At 32.1% G+C, this 18,491-nt stretch overlaps 1 protein-coding gene and 1 long non-coding RNA gene across 2 annotated transcripts; one reads left to right on the forward strand and one right to left on the reverse strand.

The window, feature by feature from the left end:
* Positions 1 to 1,162: 1,162 nt before the first annotated feature.
* On the reverse strand, positions 1,163 to 16,775 carry LOC145312054 (oxysterol-binding protein-related protein 9). The gene is made up of 18 exons (XM_080151193.1): positions 16,645 to 16,775; positions 16,015 to 16,141; positions 12,738 to 12,817; positions 12,169 to 12,295; positions 11,643 to 11,756; positions 11,137 to 11,286; positions 10,489 to 10,674; positions 9,977 to 10,091; positions 9,387 to 9,511; positions 8,811 to 8,963; positions 7,687 to 7,806; positions 6,518 to 6,612; positions 5,911 to 6,011; positions 5,362 to 5,503; positions 4,803 to 4,902; positions 4,223 to 4,359; positions 3,663 to 3,879; positions 1,163 to 1,961 (listed from the first exon to the last, which is right to left on the reverse strand). The coding sequence occupies exons 1-17, from the start codon at positions 16,743 to 16,745 to the stop codon at positions 3,681 to 3,683; spliced, it is 2,172 nt and encodes a 723-aa protein (XP_080007319.1). The 5' UTR covers positions 16,746 to 16,775; the 3' UTR covers positions 1,163 to 1,961; positions 3,663 to 3,680.
* LOC145312424 (uncharacterized) lies at positions 14,158 to 15,559 on the forward strand. The gene is made up of 2 exons (XR_013877005.1): positions 14,158 to 14,404; positions 14,910 to 15,559. It is a non-coding gene; the product is annotated as an uncharacterized LOC145312424 (long non-coding RNA).
* Positions 16,776 to 18,491: the final 1,716 nt, after the last annotated feature.

Below are 18,491 nucleotides of genomic sequence, written 5' to 3' on the forward strand. Positions count from 1 at the left end.
TTTTTATATTTATAAGTCTCTTTAGATGGTTCTGTGCTATTTTTTCAATCTTTGAATACAGAGCCTCTTAAAGCAAGGGGCGTAGACACAATTGTACCATCATAATATGAAAAAAAACTTTTATTTATCCAGCTAAAATGTGCAAATCTGATAAGTGATAATAAATACTTTTTATAAATATTCTTTTTGGTAATTATGTGAAACAAATATTAGGGTACCTCAATTTCAAATTGAAGATATCATGTGAAATTACGATTTGGTAACAAAAAAAAATCAACAGCAATTGTTAAATTTAAAAAATCATCATGTAAGATCATAAATATATTAAAAGAATAATTTCATAATTTAAATATTAATGTCTTATTCTGTTCGAATGGAAAAAAAACACAAATTAATAAGAAATATAATGTTAAAATTAATCACAGTTTTCATTTTATAGATAGCAGATAATCAATATATTTGAAACATTACATAACCGATTTCACAATTTCATGATAACCCAATGAAAACATGAAATATCACTAAGTCACAGACAGAATTATTGATAAAATTCTTCCCGGATTTATTTTCACAACTTTGCAAAAATTCAGCAGAAAAAAAATCCTCTAAAATTTTCAAGCACACAGTTCATGCGCGCCATAGTGTACACACCGTAGTGTGCAGGGGTGTAGCACTTTTGTGGATTATAATTTGGTATTATGTTTCTCAATATATAGCGCTTTGAGAGATAAGAACTTGATGAATATATATATATATATCAAATGGATCTTCCTTAAAAAAAAAAATCAGTTAGCTATTAAAGATTAAGTAAATTAACAAAATAAAGACTATAACCTTTTTTTTATAACTTAACAACTTTTTGCTGATTATTTCATGCAAAATAACACATAGAGAAAAGTAGATCTATGTATTATAATATTTGAAGTCAAGTAGAAGATACTCAGAGTTTTTAAAACATAGAGTATGAATTTAAGCTACCTTTGATTAAATAAATATAAAATAAAACCCAAGTGAAAAATAACCAAAAAATCAATTTATACTTAAAATACTTCTAGATCACTGTGCTAAATATAGCTATACTTTCATTAGTAATTTTCCTTAAAAACCTAACTTACTGGTTTTAATTAAAACAACTTTTATTAAGTACCTAACCATTTTTAAATCTGAAAAATCAACCATTTATAATAAATAAAAATTAGCATGATTTAATGACAATAAAGGATGTATTTTGAAAACCTACACGAAACTTAATTAATTTACAAATATTATTTTTCATAATAATTAACTATATAAAACATACAAGGATATAGGATAAGTAAATAAGAAAAAAAATATTTAGCAATTTCACTTAAAAATTGAAAAATTATCTCCATAAAAGGATATGTTATTGATATTTAAATTAAACTTAACCCCAAAGTATAAAGATACTATTGACGAAATCTATAGATTATCTTTCATTGTCCCAACCATAAACAAAATTATTTACTAATACCTCACCCCTATCTTAAGGGGGCTTTAAGTATTTCAAAGGATGGGCAAAAAAATAGCCTAAAGCCCAACCATCTAAATATAAAATGGATCATGTTACTTGTAGGTTAAGGTTATAAAATAGCCTAAAACAAATCAGATAACTATGTGAGACTTCCCTAAAATAGAGAACTCAATCCGTTTATTAGTTATTGAAGTTATAAGCTACAAAAAAATTAAATGCACGATTACATTGATATGCCGAAATATAATTTTTTTTATAACTTAAATCCAATCTTACATGTGTAAAATTAACCTTTAGCAAACCTAAATATTAATTTCTATATACCAAATCCTATATCCCTTATGTGCATAATGATAAAAACTAGATTGTACTTGGAATCAAAATAATAATAATAATAATGTTATAGGTTATCACAATCAAATTATCACAATTATAATACAATAATAATAATATAATCAATTAAATAGCACTCGGGGGAAATGAATTTTTCTCAACTGAAGAAATCAATCAATTTTTCCGACTTTAAAAAATGTCGTTCCCTTAAAGAGATTGTATTGAACTCAATAAGTATAAATTATTATAATTTTCAAAAGCAGAAAAGTTAGAATGTTTTTCTTCAGATGTATTATACCTTTTTGAAATGGATAAATTGTTACAATTACTGTACTGTACAATTAAAAACTAATTCTTAGATTTGTTACAATATAAAGATTATATCTAATCCTAAATTTGATTTTGAGACTTTTAAAAATGCTTCTTTATTATAAAACATTAAACTTTAAAAAGGTATTTTCTTGATGGCTTAGCCTGACTTAAAATTTCAAATTTATACATAATCTTATTGTGCAGTAAAAAATGTGCAACCATTCACCCATTACCTACTAGGGATAAATATTGAATATACATAAAAATATTCCATTACTTTGTTTGTTTTTATCCATTTAGATATGTTTATTGTTTTATTTGACTTAATAATATTTTTAAACAAAACTAAAAAGCTCCATATTAAATCTGTTTATCTATATGTTAAAAATAATCAACCATCTAGTTTTTAATGCAATAGTTAAAATGTTTTTCTATGGGTTTAGGAGCAATCTTTACCTTCTGCATAATTCCTTAACTCATTTAATGCCTTTTTATGAAATTATCCTATTTAGAGAAATATGTCTTTGAAATGTACAGTTATACTATTGATATATAAAGAAATAAAAATTATGGAAGTTTTTTTTACATTTTTAAAGAAATAATCACAGATTTAAAAATCCTAATCTACTCAGAATAAAAGCAAAAATAAAATAAAAAATGCAGTAATTTAATATTTAAAATTCGAATACTCTTAAAATTTTGATTGTTTTTAATGCGAATAAATGTTATGACAAAAACTTTATACCTAATTCACTTACACTTTTTTAAATAAAAACATTTTTAAACACTTTATTAAGATGACATTTTTGGCCATTTAGCTTTTATTTGTACATTATAATGACGAGAAAATTCAAGATCAATTTTCATTTTTCTATCAAATATTGTGCTTTAGTGGCATCTATTATATTTTTAATATTTTTATGCTTTAAGTATATTAATGCAAGAGGAAATTTTAACAATAAAAGCAACTCTATATTCAAGAATGAAATTCAACGGTAATATATAAAAACATACCCAAGTGTTTGTTCAATTCAGTCTAGACACAAGTTTTTAATAATAACTTTATATCTAAAATATTTTAATTATAATTATGTTAAGCTACTACCTACTCCCCAAAGATGTGGTGGAAGTTCCCCACTTAAAATCTTTTTGTGTTTTGAAAAAAAAAATATCTTTAAGGGGACTATAGTCGCACCTCTCCGTCTCATAGTCTAAAAACTATCCTGGAGTAAAATAAAATATTTCTGATAATTGAGGAGCTCAGTTAGCCGTTTACTAGTGAAGATTCACGAGAAAGACGGATATTCTGTTGATTTAATAAACAGGATATAATAGTACAATAAGTTACCCAAAATTAGGTTCTGTTAACAAAATTTGACTGAATTGAATAATCACTTGTATGGTGCGAAAATAAGTTACAAATAACACACACTCATACAATCCACACACACACACACACATACACTCTCATCCAATCAAAACACACACACACTCATGCACTCGAAAACAATTTCAATATTTAGACCTTTAATTATTGTATTCTCTATATTCTAGATGACAGCGGCTGGGTGAAAAACCAGTTTTCTCCGACTGGATTAAAGAACCGGTTCTCCCACTTGGACCCGTCCTCTTTCCGTTGTTTGGCGTCTTTTCGCTGCTTGTCCTCCAACTTGGCCTTTGCAGCCGTTGCGGATTCAATGTCGCCGCTGGTCAGGCCTGCCGTTACCTCTCGCCATTGGCGTCTAAAAAAAGATCACAAAATAAGTTAATAATCGGTGTAAAAATGAGATAAATCGATAATTAAATTTTTTTTATTTTATGAGATGGACTTTTAAGGGATTTTAATCTTTGTCTGAGAAGTTCAAATTGTGCTTGGTAAAGAGTTGCGCCTGTTTTGGGCCAAGGCATTCCCCCTACTCTAACTATGTAAGACGCACACCTGCCATAGCAGCAGTAGGAACCATCTTTAACGTCTTTAGTTATGAGCCATTGGTGTCAGGGCGAGATTCGAACCTATTACCTCCCCGACGACAAGCGGATGCGCTAGGTGTTAAGCCACGGTCACGGGTTAGTCAGTGTTCCTACCTGGATTCATGTCTTTCTTGTTCGACGACAGGTTTGACATGTTTCTTGATGACAGGTAGATGGTTGACATCCAGGAAAGTTTCAGTCTTGCCACTGCTCCACTTAGCAGTCATCTTCCCATTCCATTCTCCTTCAACCTTACAGAAAAAAATAACATTGGTTTTAGTTAAGGCCTATGACGTCCAAGCTTTTTTATGGTGGGGGGGGGGGGTAAACACACTTAAACCCGCATCCTCTCTTCCCCCTTTGACGTCCTTGCAGAATCGGATGGCAAGCAACTTCTACTAAGTAAATACGAAGATCAGTCTGTATAGTTGAAAATCTTAAAAATTATTAGTTGCACGAGGAGAAAAATAAGAAATAACCAAAAAGCTGTCCTTTCAAACTTTTTAAAAACTTTGATGGTTCTAAAATCTTAGATTTTTTTTATTTCCCTCTTTGAACTTTTTGTTTTTCCTTTTGCAATACAAGAATCGGAATAAGAAATTAACGAAAAACAAATTAAGATTCAATAATAGAGTTTAAAGTCCATCGTCCATTACTTTTCTGGTGAAAACAAGACACAAGGGGCTTAATTTACCTTTAGTAATGCCTTCTTTGAATCCTTTGGAAAAACTTCGGCGACAATTTTATTCATCTCATTGCTCCAGAAGGGTTTACATTTGAACTCAACATCAGCTCTGAAAATAATTAAGTATATTTTTTTATATACTCCTCCCCCTCAAACACACCACTATTACATTCTATTTGACCCCCTCCCCCTTTACCTAAAGTCCCCTAGAGGCCTCTAGGGGCGTATCCGCTAGTCATCAGATAAATTAGGTAAACATGATTAATTCTTTCTATGGAATTATTTGTGTCAATATATTCTCTGTATGAACCCCCAGGGATCTAAAGGGATAAGACAATGACCAATAAATTGATATACATCCCCAATGATGATACACAAAATTACACCTTCTCCCCTGCAGTAGATTAATATAAGTGATTGAAACGTTTGGACACTCAACTTAATAAACAAATAAATTTAAGAAAATCGCCAAAGTTGTCAATCCAACAAATAAGAAAACGTTATTTTAAAATATTGGGGACTAGTGTAATAAACAGTCCAATTTCCCCTCCCTCCCTAATGTGTGTACCTGTATCCTGTTTGTGGACAGGTGATCTCACACTTGCCTCCAAGTTCCAGCCAGGGGGTGGCCAGGATACTTCTGGCGTATCCGGAGGGGAAGGTGACCACATAGTCTTCACCAACATCCAGCAGACTTATCCGTCCCTCACCTATATTATTCAACATGGGTTAATTCAAAGTGATAATAAAAGGTAACGGAGGGGATATACCACTTTATGAGTTTAGGCACTGCGATTTTGAATGTTAGTTCCTACATTGCAATGCATTGTTGTGCAATTGAAAAAAAAGTACAATTTTTAAATTTGGAATACCTATTTATTTATCGCAGCGTATTATAAACAGCTTTCCGCGGATATTAAAAAAAAAACAGTTTTGTTACCCAAGAGAGACCGAAGGCACAGGCTAACAAGACTTGTATTGACTTTATGATTTTTATTTTCATATTCGTGGAAAATTGCTGTAATACGATGCTATACAAGATTTTACAGTATGGCTGAAAACCGGTTCTAATCCACCGGATATTAATCAGTTTCGAAGCCATACTGGAAAACATTACCTATATTATGAACGGCTACTGAAACTCCGAGGAAAGATGATTTAGTGTAGATGTGCCCGTTGAAGGAGATTTTTCTAGCCCCACACTCAACATACAGCGCACTATTAGCAGGTACTTGACATTTTTACAACATACAACTTTTAATAGCAACAAAGTGTAAAAAAAAAAACTCTTGAAATTTTTGTTGAAAAGAGCATCTTATAATAATAGGGATCTTCTTTTATCGTTTGGTTTTATGTAGTAAAAAAGTGATTTTCAGTGGGTATAAAGATAACCATTTTACTATAATGTTCGATGTTCTTGACCATATACGCCCTATTTGTAATCTAAAAAAACAACATAGGTATTTCTTGCGAATTTTTCTAAAAGTCCGCAATATGAGGGACGATACCACCTCACAAAAGTATCATTTACCACAAAAATATTTAAAATTCGCTGGTTGTTGTCAGGTATAAGATATAGCCAACAAGCGAAATAAATCTGAAATAATATTTGGGGGGCAGATAAATGGGTCGTCAATTCTACTACGTGTTGCCGAGCAACGACAGCTGAAAATCACGAAAAGGTTGGTAGAAGATGGGTTGCTGTAAAAATGTTGTCAACTATCCTGATGGGTGGATGGTGGGACACCTGCTCTGCCAGGAAGATGAGATCGTTGTGGTTGCACCAGGGAATTGGTAAATTTGGCACTGCAGGGGCGTCCTAAATATATAAATCTATAGATTATCAAGGATGATAACATCCATAACAGTAAAGCTGTGAAATAAATTGCAGGGGTGTATATTCTGCACAAGATTTATTTTTTTTCCCCTGCTACAATTTTTTTTATTTTTCTTCCCCTTCTAGTTTTTTCTCACCAAGTAGGGGGAAAATGGAAAATATTTAAAGAACTCTATATTTTATTTATTTTATCCCTCCTACCACACATTTTTAAAAGTTTTTTTCACCAAGGAGGGGGTGGAAATGGAAAAAATGTTTTCAGTTTTCTTAATTTTTACATTTTTTTCCATCCAACCACTTATTTTTTATTTTTTTTCCCCCCTCCTGAGCAGGGGATCCCATGTAAAATATACACCCCTGATAAATTGTAGAAAAAAACGAAGTGCAAAATTGCAAAAATTCAGGATTAGGTTTAAGGCAAACTTAAAGTTTTAGAGATGTATTTTTCCTTGTTATCCTAGAAATCATTGTTCTACAAATAAGATGAATAGGTAGAGATATCATACAAAAAATTGTTGTCAAAAAGTAATAGAGGGTAATCTCTCTACTCAAAAAGTAAAAAATCAGCATGTTTGAGATGAATGATGATGATTATAGAAAAACTTCGCTTTTATAAATGATTAGTATTACAGATTTATTTTTAGAACGTTTATTTTCATTCAAAACTTTTAAATTTTTCCTGAGACTGCTAGAGGCCAGGACGTTATGCAAAGTTAGGACTTATAAGACAAAGGATTGTTTGTCTGTATTGCTTCTCTTTAGGAATGCGTTCAATTGCTGGTATTTCTATGAACTAAAGGGATAAGACCAAAGACCGATAAATTGATGTACATCCCCCATGATAATACACAAAATATCCCTTCATTAGATAACAATCTGTGGTTGAAACGTTAGGACACCCAACTTAATAAACCAACTAAAATTTGGGCCTAGTATAATAACTGCCCAATGCCCCCCCCCCCCCTCCATGGGTATGTAACTTTAATACTTTAATGTTTTCCAGATACCAATAGGGTTATAGGGTTTTGAAATAATAGGACAAGCAAACTGAATTACCTTGACTTGAGGTAGAGACCAGTGACATCTAAAAATTTCGCCCAGAATTGGATTATAAGGTTTCTTCGCTACTGATGATTTTCTACTCGCATGGTAAGAGGATAAATACCATTTTAATACCTGGAAAAATAACAAAGTTTTGTTGATAACAAGGATGCCAACATCAAAAATATCAAAGCTGATTAGTTTGGGCAATCTCAAAAGATGTGTCGTACTCGTAGGTTCTTTTTGAGATAAGAGATATTTAAGTAAAGCTATTAGTTTACTGGCGTATCAAAAACGAAATAAAGTTAAGATATAGAGAAGATGAAATGTAAATTTTAGCAATAAATGACAATGATGATACACAAATTTACCCCTTATGTACTTTAAAATTAGTGATTGAAGTGTTTAAACACTGAACTGAATAAACCAATCAATCAAAAGGGAATGAACGAAAGCAAGTGATTCTAAGCACCTTCCAGCATTGATCCATAGTATTTTTTTAGTGAATATGCTAGGTTTATGTTTAATATTTGGTTTATCAACTAAAAAGTTGGGTTTTACCATGGTTTTACATGAAATGTAAATCGTTTATTGAGGCAATATTATCAAAATATTGAGTTCAAAGGACAAAATAAAATAACACGGCAGAAAAGCATTAAATGCTGTAAATTACAAAAGTACATTAATTAAACTGTTTACAATATTACAAGTTACCAACCCTTTTTCTAAAAATACGTTTTTAATCAAAATAATATACTTTGTGTCAAAGCTTTTAAACAACAGTTTGAACTCATCAAAACATTTGATTTTATTGCACAAAAAAATGCTTTACTTCTCAAAGTATTTTTTCATATAAAACCATGGTGAAACCTAACTTTTTAGTCGATAAACTAAATATTAAACATAAACCTAGTATATTCACTAAAAAACATACTATGGATCAATGCTGGAAGGTGCTTAGGATCACTCTCTCGTTCGTGGATAGTTCCCTGTGGTAAAAGTCCCCAAAGTTGTTAAGAAAATGTTATCATAAAACATTGGGGAATAGTGTAATAAACAGCCTATTGTCCCATCTCTCTCTCTGGATTCTTTCATTGTTACATTATAAGAATTATTAAAAAATTTCTAAGAAACGTTACCTGAACCATCCTCTCTTCTGGTGTGCTTTTCTCTGTAATATTTACAAAAATATCCGGGTGTGCAAAGAAATCCGCGTACATTTCCAGCAACGACCTTCGCTCCAGAATGAAGGTGGGTAGCACTATCTTGGTCAGATCCATACCAATGCGAACCTAGCGAGTAATATATTAACTAAATTGTTTATATCAACACATTTAGCTTAGGTAAGTGCGCATATTTAATATTAGAAAAACAAACATTTTAGATTCAGGTACAAGGCCAATATGACCATCAAAAAAAGCGAAATAACCCCTGTAAAAAAAGACTTCCCAAAATTTTTATTTTTAAAACAACAATTGATTGTGGAGGGTTTATTTACCAACTCCCCCTTCTCTTTCTTCCAAGTATGTATTGTACATAGTCACTGATATAAAAATAAACAAAGTTAAGATTTTAATGAATGTATGCTAACCTTTCAAGTTACTAACAAACTAAAAAGTGGATCATGGAAAGAAAACAAAGTAGCGCGTTTTGTCGGATATTCACATAGCTTTTGATAGGTTATTTTAGGTTAGGTAAGGTAAATGTTAATTAACCTGTGATAAGAGATGAGTAATGACGGAGCCCTGCGACTTCATGTCAATCTCAGACTCCTCTGATTCATGTTCGTACAGGGCGTCCCAGTCCACGTCGGATGGGGTCAGCGGAGAAATAGGTGGCTCTGTGAGGTGAATATATACTTAATTATTAATCGGGGTGCCTCAACTCGAACCTCTTTCTAAGCCTCAAACCTGCGGGGCTCTTAAAACCTTTACTTAACCTAACCTAACCTGGGCCATTCTTGCAAGTGAAGTGTATGATTACGCGGTCAAGTGTCGTACAGACAACCAATCTTTGTGATAGACGAACTACTTAGGTCCAAACCCTAAGAGACTATAACTAATCAATCAATCAATCAATAGACGAACTTTGTATTGTATGATAAGTTGTGCCTGTTTGGGGACCAAGGCATTTCCCTACTGTAACTATTAATGTCGCGTGCCTATCACAGTAGCATTAGGAACCAAATTTTACGTCTCTAGTTATGACGCGGTGTTAGGATGAGATTAAACCCATCACCTTTTTACAAAAAGGCTATCAGGACTAGGAGGAATATCTTAAGGAAATTTTTAATAAGTATTCATCCCTGGAACGCTACTGAGGGGGGCCTCAAACACCTCAACTTTGGGGCAGGTAGAGGAGGAGTTGGGGGGTAGGGGAGATGGCATTGCTTCGCCCACTGATTTGCCACTGAAGTCATCCTGGAATATAAAAAAAAAATTAAATTTTTGAGTGTCTAGTCTAATTTGGTAGGTAGTTTCTTTCTATTTCTATTTTAGTCTAAGTATTAATCTATGTTAATCCTATAAAAGTTTATAAAAATGTATTTATTTATGTTTTTCTGATATAAAGAGCATTTGACAATGTGCGATTATCATTTCTATACTCAAATTATTCTTTTATCTGACACTGTTAAAATATTTCAAAGAACAGACAGTCAGGGATGAATATTTTCCAACATAAATGAATTTTTTAGCCACACCTTACTCTATTTCCGGGGGCGGGGTTATAGAAAATATACTCACTTGCAAACAATAATTGTACAAAAGCTATGCATAAATGTATCCCAATTTATAATTTGATGAGAAAAAAACTTACTTGTGCATCATAAAAATCGTCATCATCGTCATCCGAACTGGAATAGGATACCGCGGGAATATCCGCAGAATGCGGGGACAGCAGAAGGGATGGCGGGGAGGTCATCCGCTTGCCCGCGCCACTGCTGGTGCTCGTCGTCCGGTCATCCTTGGATTTTGTATTATTGTTGTTGTTATTAGAAGGCTCCTAGTACATTAAATATAACTCAAAATTATAAAAATGATCCGGAATTAATTAAGAAGTATGATGTATTGTAGAAAAAACACCTTAAAATAAGTGCAAATGACATATGTAACAGAAAGATACCAAAATATTTGTAAGAAATGTGACAAATTCAATACTTATCTACAAAAAAAATGATTCTTTCCTTTCTAAAAATACTGTTGTAATTGTTATCAATAGAGCAGAAAAACAGAAAAAAACTTGAAAGCAAAAGTCTATTGTCAAAATATTTAGTCCAATGAATAGACATAATTTATCTACAACGAACGTCAAGAAATACAGACTTTAAAAATTGTCTGGAATGGGCCAATGGAAATGATATAATTCTTCTTTAGACCTTGTTGTGCGAATTTCTACCTTTCGAATATTATGTCATTTTTTGGGATTACTCCCAGAGTATGGTACGGAGAAGCTAGGATCCCTTACCTGACACTCACTACCCTCCTCTACACCATCTTCGACGTGGTCAGGGAAGGGATCCTCGAAGCCGTGGCCAGAATCTTGAGCTGGCTTCTGATGGCCACCAGAGGAATGAACATAAATAGAATCTTCTTCACTCTGAGGACACGAAGCATTCTACAACATAAAAAAAAAGAAAGTTATATAAAATATACCTATTAATTTGAACAGATAATATAAGATAAGTTTGCTAGTGAGTGATCATGTGATGGTTTTAAAATATTGTTTAACTACATGATGAGACAATGAACCATTAAGTTAATTAAAATCATTTTAATAAATATTAAGACACTTGCTAGTTTTAATCAAGATTTAATATAAATCCCAATAGTTTCAGGCCAAAAAACAAAAGTTAACCTTTTTAAAAATCTTTGGGGGAATTCATAAACACCTTACTTGATATCGTTTTGAAAAAGTGTAGAAAAACAAGCAGACTTGAAAAACAGATAGACACCTGATAAATAGATTAATACCTTGGCTATCTGTAGAAGAACAATGGCATGTTTAACAGATTCTACCATTTCATTTACTTTGTCCGACAGTCCTAAATATTTCTCTCTAGATTCATCATCTGTAGCCATTTCAGCCTAAACAAGAAAACATTAATATGCATAATCATAGGTATGTAATAAAACAAAAACTAGACTAAGAAATCAAACACAAGCAACTTGAACAATACAAAAGTCCACAAAAGTTTTATAATAAAGTTTCATATTCGTTTGCTCAACAACTTTGGGGACTTTTATTAAATTTTGATTGATTGGTTTATAAGGTTGAGTGTCCAAACGTTACAACCACTAATTGTAATCTACAGAAGGGGTAAATGTGTGTATCACATAATTGGGGATTACATCAATTTATCAGCTAATATCTAATCCCTGTGAAAACTATATGATTACTGGCTTTCAATCAATCTATCATTTTCTTGGAAAAAAGGGGAAAGGCTTCGCTACAAAATGTACCAAATACAACCATCCTTGTAAAAAAAGCTAATTTTACCTTTTTAGTAAATACAGCATTCTGATCAATAAGCATCTGCAGATAAGCATCTGTTTCTGACAGTTTCCTGTCAAAATCCTCCATTTTTACTACCCCAGACTTCCTGTAACTGGATAATGACCTGAAACTTTAGAAAAAATCTTTTTACATACAATAGGCAAATTTTTGGGGAAAAAATCAACTGAGTATTTTAATTTAATTTATTTGTATTACTTTTGTCTTAATTTAATCCGATTTTTTTAAAAGATTAATCTATTCCTAACATCTATCTAAAAAAATTCAAGATCTTAAATTACAAACTGATTTTTTCAAGTAAATACCTACTTAAAGAGTGCACATTTTCTTTTGCCTGTTTTAAGCCGTATATTGGCTCCCTAAGACTAATATATAATTAAACAAAAGAGTAAATATCATGATAATCCATATGAACGTAAATGTTAACAATAATCAAGCATTACATAGGTACAAAAGAAAAAGTAAGCCTAAGTCATATATGATCCATCTGCACATTTGATTGTTTAGATGTAATGCCTCTTCCAAAGAAAAAATAATAGATCTATAGATGCTACCTGCGCTTAATTTGATTGTGTCTAAGTGCTGTGTCTTCCAGTGCTCTTATCCATTTCTCTCTTTCTTCTGCATCTTTTGCCTAAATCAAATATTTTTATTTTTCATTAATTAATTTGAAGAGAAATTTTTTGAAAGTCAAAATATTACCTATTAAGACATGAAAATGTTAAAATATAAGAAAATGAACTTACATAGGTACCCTTTTAGTTTTAAGTCAGAACTACATAAATCAGCTGCACTATAGGTACTTTCGTTGATTTTTTAGTCTGAGACAGGCTAATGACAGGTGTCCTACTTTTATCAAGAGAGAGAGGGAACAATGGGCTTTTTAAAGTTTTACAATAATGTTTTATTATTCATTGGCTCAACAACTTCAGGCAAGTATTTTTTATTTGTTGACTGAACAACTTAGGGGATTTAAGTGAAAGGGATAGTTCTACGAAGTGTATTTAAAGAGTTAAGGTACTTAGAGTAGTGAACTTTTATATGTCTTAGTAGAATATATTAGGCATTGGATAGATATGATTATTTGTTAAAGAATTTTTAACATTGACCAGACCAAACTTTTTTTATTTGACAATATCTAAAAAAGTCAAAGTGATTTGCCACATAAATTACATGAGAATGGTCCATTTTTTTCCAAATATGTATAGCCAAAACACCAATATCAGAGAATCTTTTTCCACATATATCACAAGAGTTATAAAAAAATTTAACAGGGGTTCCCCTTGGGACAAGTTACTTAAAAAACATAAAAAATAACGTCCGGTTCATTATAGGACAGGTTTTCAATAGATTCTTTAAAAAAAAATAAAGAAAACCGTCCGGTTTACTTACAATATACACATTATCTCACGCGGAAATACCAACTAACCATACATCATATATATATATATATATATATTTATATAAAAAGACCATTCTCATGTAATTTATGTTGCAAATCACTAACTTTTCTAGGTATTGTCAAATAAAAAAAGTTCGGTCAGGTCAATGTTAAAATTCTTTATCACATAATCATATCTATCCAATTCCTAATATATTCTACTAAGACATATAAATAGATCACTACTCTAAGTACTATACTAAATATTTTATTGGTCATTCTTTGTTGTTGTGTGTATTTTGTTGTATAAAAAGTTTGAAGTTCTATTAACTAGTAAATGCTATCTAAGGTTGTATTTATGACAAAAAAGTTTTTGCCATATATAACATGCAACGAAGTTGAAAATAAAAATGAAAAACTCATTTTTTAAGGAAAATCCCTGGTCAAATCTTTTAATTTTAATCAATAACTTTATATTTAAAAGGTCTTACCCCAAACGTAAGAGTCCCAAACGTCAGAGTGGACAAACGTCAGAGTGGACAAACGCAAGAGTCCCAAACGCAAGAGTCCCAAACGTCAGAGTGGTCAAACGTCAGAGTGGGACAAACGTCGGAGTGGACAAACGTCAGAGTGGACATTGCTTAAGTAAAACATCAGAGTCTATGCTATTTTAATTATATGACAAAAAATCTTCTAATTTTTTGCAAAAAATCTTTCAAATATTTTATAAAAATCTTCCAATTTTGAATGACATCTTATTCGTGTTTTGTCTTTGGTAACAATCAGACGTGAGAGATTTTGTTGTGAGCCGATAGCCATGCAGCCGCCGTACCCTGCCAGGTACTCCCAGGCAAAGCAGGGAGGAAAACACCTCCATGATGCGGATAACTTTCAATACAGGAAACGTGGTGCTACGAAAAACCGAACATTCTACAAATGTGTACTGCATAAAACACATAAAGAAAATGACTCTGGCTGCAGCACTCAGCACCCTGGCCTACCTAGCCGCAGCGCTCGGCCCCCTAGCCTGCCTAGCCGCGGGCGCTCGGCCCCCTAGCCTATAACCTAACCTAACCTAATCATAAAGAAAATGTCTCTGGCTGCAGCACTCAGCACCCTGGCCTACCTAGCCGCAGCGCTCGGCCCCCTAGCCTGCCTAGCCGCGGGCGCTCGGCCCCCTAGCCTATAACCTAACCTAACCTAATTATAAAGAAAATATTGTGCTTGTCCAGAGTCATTGTTATGTTTGGGGGGGGGGGGGGGGGCGCAAAACAATGTTAGGCATAACCAATAAGATAGTTTTAAATTTACATTTAATTTTTTTCTCAAATTTATATTTATTTAGATTCGTGATACTGTTGTAGAGAAGAAGATTAAAGAACTTGAACCAGCTTGGCCAGAAGAAAAAGACGAAGTTGATGAATTTATTGAGTACTTTGACAAGAATTTCGTTGGAGCCATAAATGGGAGGACCGGAATAAGAAACCAACCAAGATTCCCACATACTTTATGGAACAAGCATGATGCTGTCATCAATGATGAGTTTCTTACTACAAATTCTGCTGAAGGATATAACTATGGTTTATCATCAGCATTGCCTGTAAATTCAGGTACTTGGACTGTAGTAGCTCGTTTGCAAGCAGAAGAAGCAACAGCCAATTTAAAGCTCAGGGACGCGCTACTAGGACCTCAAAATAACGAGACAACCAAAAGCAGTGCAAGAAACACCTACACAAATATGCGAAGGAAGGAGCTGGCAAGCATAGTAGAGAAATATGACGAGGATGTCAGCCCTGTCATATTTATGCAAACAATTGTGGGATACTACAACCATGACGTTATTAATGAGTAATATTCCACTGCACAAAAATTATGTTTGTTAAAAATTTGGGTATGCTAATATTTAAACTTTATAATATATATGTGATATATTTGAAAGGGTGTAAAATTTTCGTTCTAACACAGTTGTTAAATAAATATGAAAAAAAGTAAAAATATAAATGTTTTTTTTTATATGGTAATGATTATAAAATCGAGACTCATACGTTTTACTTATAAAATGTCCACTCTGACGTTTGTCCCAAAAATCCTGCGTTTGTCCACTCTGACGTTTGTCCCACTCTGACGTTTGGGACTCTTGCGTTTGTCCACTCTGATGTTTTTCCACTCTGACGTTTGGGACTCTTACGTTTGTCGTGGAACCATTTAAAATAGAAAAAACTTACAGTTCACTATTTTTTTTTAAATGCACTTCGTGAAACTATACCTTTGATTGGTTGATTCATTAGGTTGAGTGTTCAAACGTTTCAACCAATAATTATAATCGCCAGAAAGGGTAATTTTGTGTATCATCTTTGTGAATCTACATCAATATTCAATATACCGGTCATTTTCTTATCCATTTAGATCGCTGACTTGTAAAGTTGTATCCCCGCCCTCCTGAAGAATACCTGGAAGTGAAAAGTTTTATTGTCCACGGTGACAGTGAAGGTAGCATCATCCTCATCATCAATGCCAACCACAGCCCCACGGAGACGCACACAGCCCCGGCGGACACCCCGGCGCATTTTCTCCTTGCTGTTAAGAAAAGCTTTAGAATAAATAAATTTTATAAAAAGTATTTGGATCAAGGAAAGTAGCGGGTTTCGTCGTATTTTCACAGTAGGTTTTCTTCTATTTCTAGCCCCAATATTTGCCTAACCTTACCTAAAATAACCTAACAAAAAACTACTGTGAAAATATGACAAAACCTGCTACTTCGTTTTCTTTCCAAGATCCAAAAAATCAACTAAGAACTACTTAATCCTAATCAACTTTGGGGTATGTCAAAAAAGACGTTTATTAGACAAACTCTTAGAAGCAAAGAACCATATTTACATGTTCTCTAACTAAGTGAAACTCGCAGCGGGCCAAAATAAAGATACACCGGTCCCCATCGACCCCCTTTACTCAATCCTCCCTCTTACTGGAAGAGAGAACTTACCAATCAATGAGTTCAATGTAAGCAACCTTAATTGACGATAGTTTTTCCCCTGTCATAATATCCACGTATTTTCTACATCTATTGCTTTATTAAATTCCTGGTGTAGTAAGAGAAAAGACCAGCATTTTCATCCAGCACAAACCATCTGTACTGCCAACCCTTCATCACATTTGTCCATTTGGACAAGGTCCCCTCCATTATGGGATTCTGAAATATTTTAATATTTTTTTTTCATTGTAAGTAATTAAGTAATATGTTGTGTATGTTCTGTAAGATCTCGTAAACGACAAGATCGATTGGCGCATAGATTTTTTAGAAGCTAAGCATTGGTCCCAGCAGTTTTTCGAATAATTGGCTAGGTTGGGTTTGATTAATACTTCTAAGTTAAAACCTCTCCGAATAATAAGGGGTATACACTATACATGTTCTTATTAAATAAAAATTCATGTGTATTAAAATAACGCCAAAACTAACAACTACATAACAACTAAATTTAGTAATATATAGACTTCACATTGCATGCATGTATAAAATCAACACTTTAAATAACAGTAAAAGTGACATCACTAAAATGTATGTATTTGAACTTTAATCATATGAGTTTGTTTATTTACTTTTTACATACATAATACATATATAATATACATATGAGGCAGAATTTCTAGATCATAAAAAGAAAGATAGAAATATAGGAGAGCAGCTACGGTACTAATTATAATATGTTAAACAAGACAAAAACTAGCAATAATTATCAGTGTGTGTAAGAATGGATATAGGATATATTGACAGGGAAAAATTTGTCGTAAATTTAGCTTGCTAATATGAAACTCATTCATTAGTCAGTGCGTTCATATAGTAGGAGGGAAGGGGTATCATTATTTTAGCAAGCTGCGAGTATTACTTTTACAGAGTACATGAAAATCTGGTGCAACATCCAAGTAATAATATATCTACTATGTGTAAGTGTAACTATGTGTGTAGTAAATATGAGAGATAAAAACCACAAATATTTGCTTAGCTGCATATATCATTAATATTAGGGTAAATGAGGGCTATTCCGTTCCAAAAAGTATAAATATCTCGGATGTAAGGGTTTATTCTATGTATAAATTTGATCATTAAGGACATTAATCTTTAAAGTAAAAGGTTTATAAATTGAAAAAATTTTCCCTTGAACTTTTCTGCAACCAAAAAACATTAGGTATATAGCTAGGTTAAAAATATATGTTTTAGTTCAAATATTATCAAAAAATATTATATAGGAAAGGTGTTAATTATGAAAATGATAATAAGTTTTTTAAATTTCTATTTCACAGACAGAAAACTTAAAATAAAATTTTATTAGGTATCAATAATTTCTCTTGTTAGTAAAATTCATATAAAAAGTAGGTATTTCACAAACATATGTTTTTTTTGCTGTAAATCTTAAATTTTATGTTAAAATGTTTATAAATAAAAAATTTAGAATAAACAACAGGATAATATTAAAAAATTAATGACTATAACTTTTTTTCTACTAAATATAATATTATAATTTTAACTTGTAGATTCAGTATTACTCAGCTTCTAATCACATACACACCAAGCAGACGAACAGACGTTATTGACATTTTAGATACATACAGCTTCAAGAGGCACAGTTTTATAAAGTTCTCATTTAATTATTACAACGTCCATATTTATATGCTTATTTTTTTAATATACATGTTTGAAAAAAGCTTCATATTTTTACACGTATATAAAATCAACAATTTTGTTAAATATAAAAAGCAAAAAATATTTTGGTAAAAACTTTATAAAACTGTGTCAAGTAGTTTCGAGATCGAGGTCCTAATATGCAGGGGGGAATTTGTTTTGTAGATTTAAGTTTTTCGTGGATTTTTCTTCATAAATAATAAATTAAACAATATTTTGGAAGATTTTTTAATGAATTATTAATAGGAA

The sequence above is a fragment of the Acartia tonsa genome, chromosome 1, assembly GCF_053477335.1.
Source record: "Acartia tonsa isolate MP-2025a chromosome 1, ASM5347733v1, whole genome shotgun sequence".
Classification (NCBI taxonomy): Eukaryota; Metazoa; Arthropoda; class Copepoda; order Calanoida; family Acartiidae; genus Acartia; species Acartia tonsa.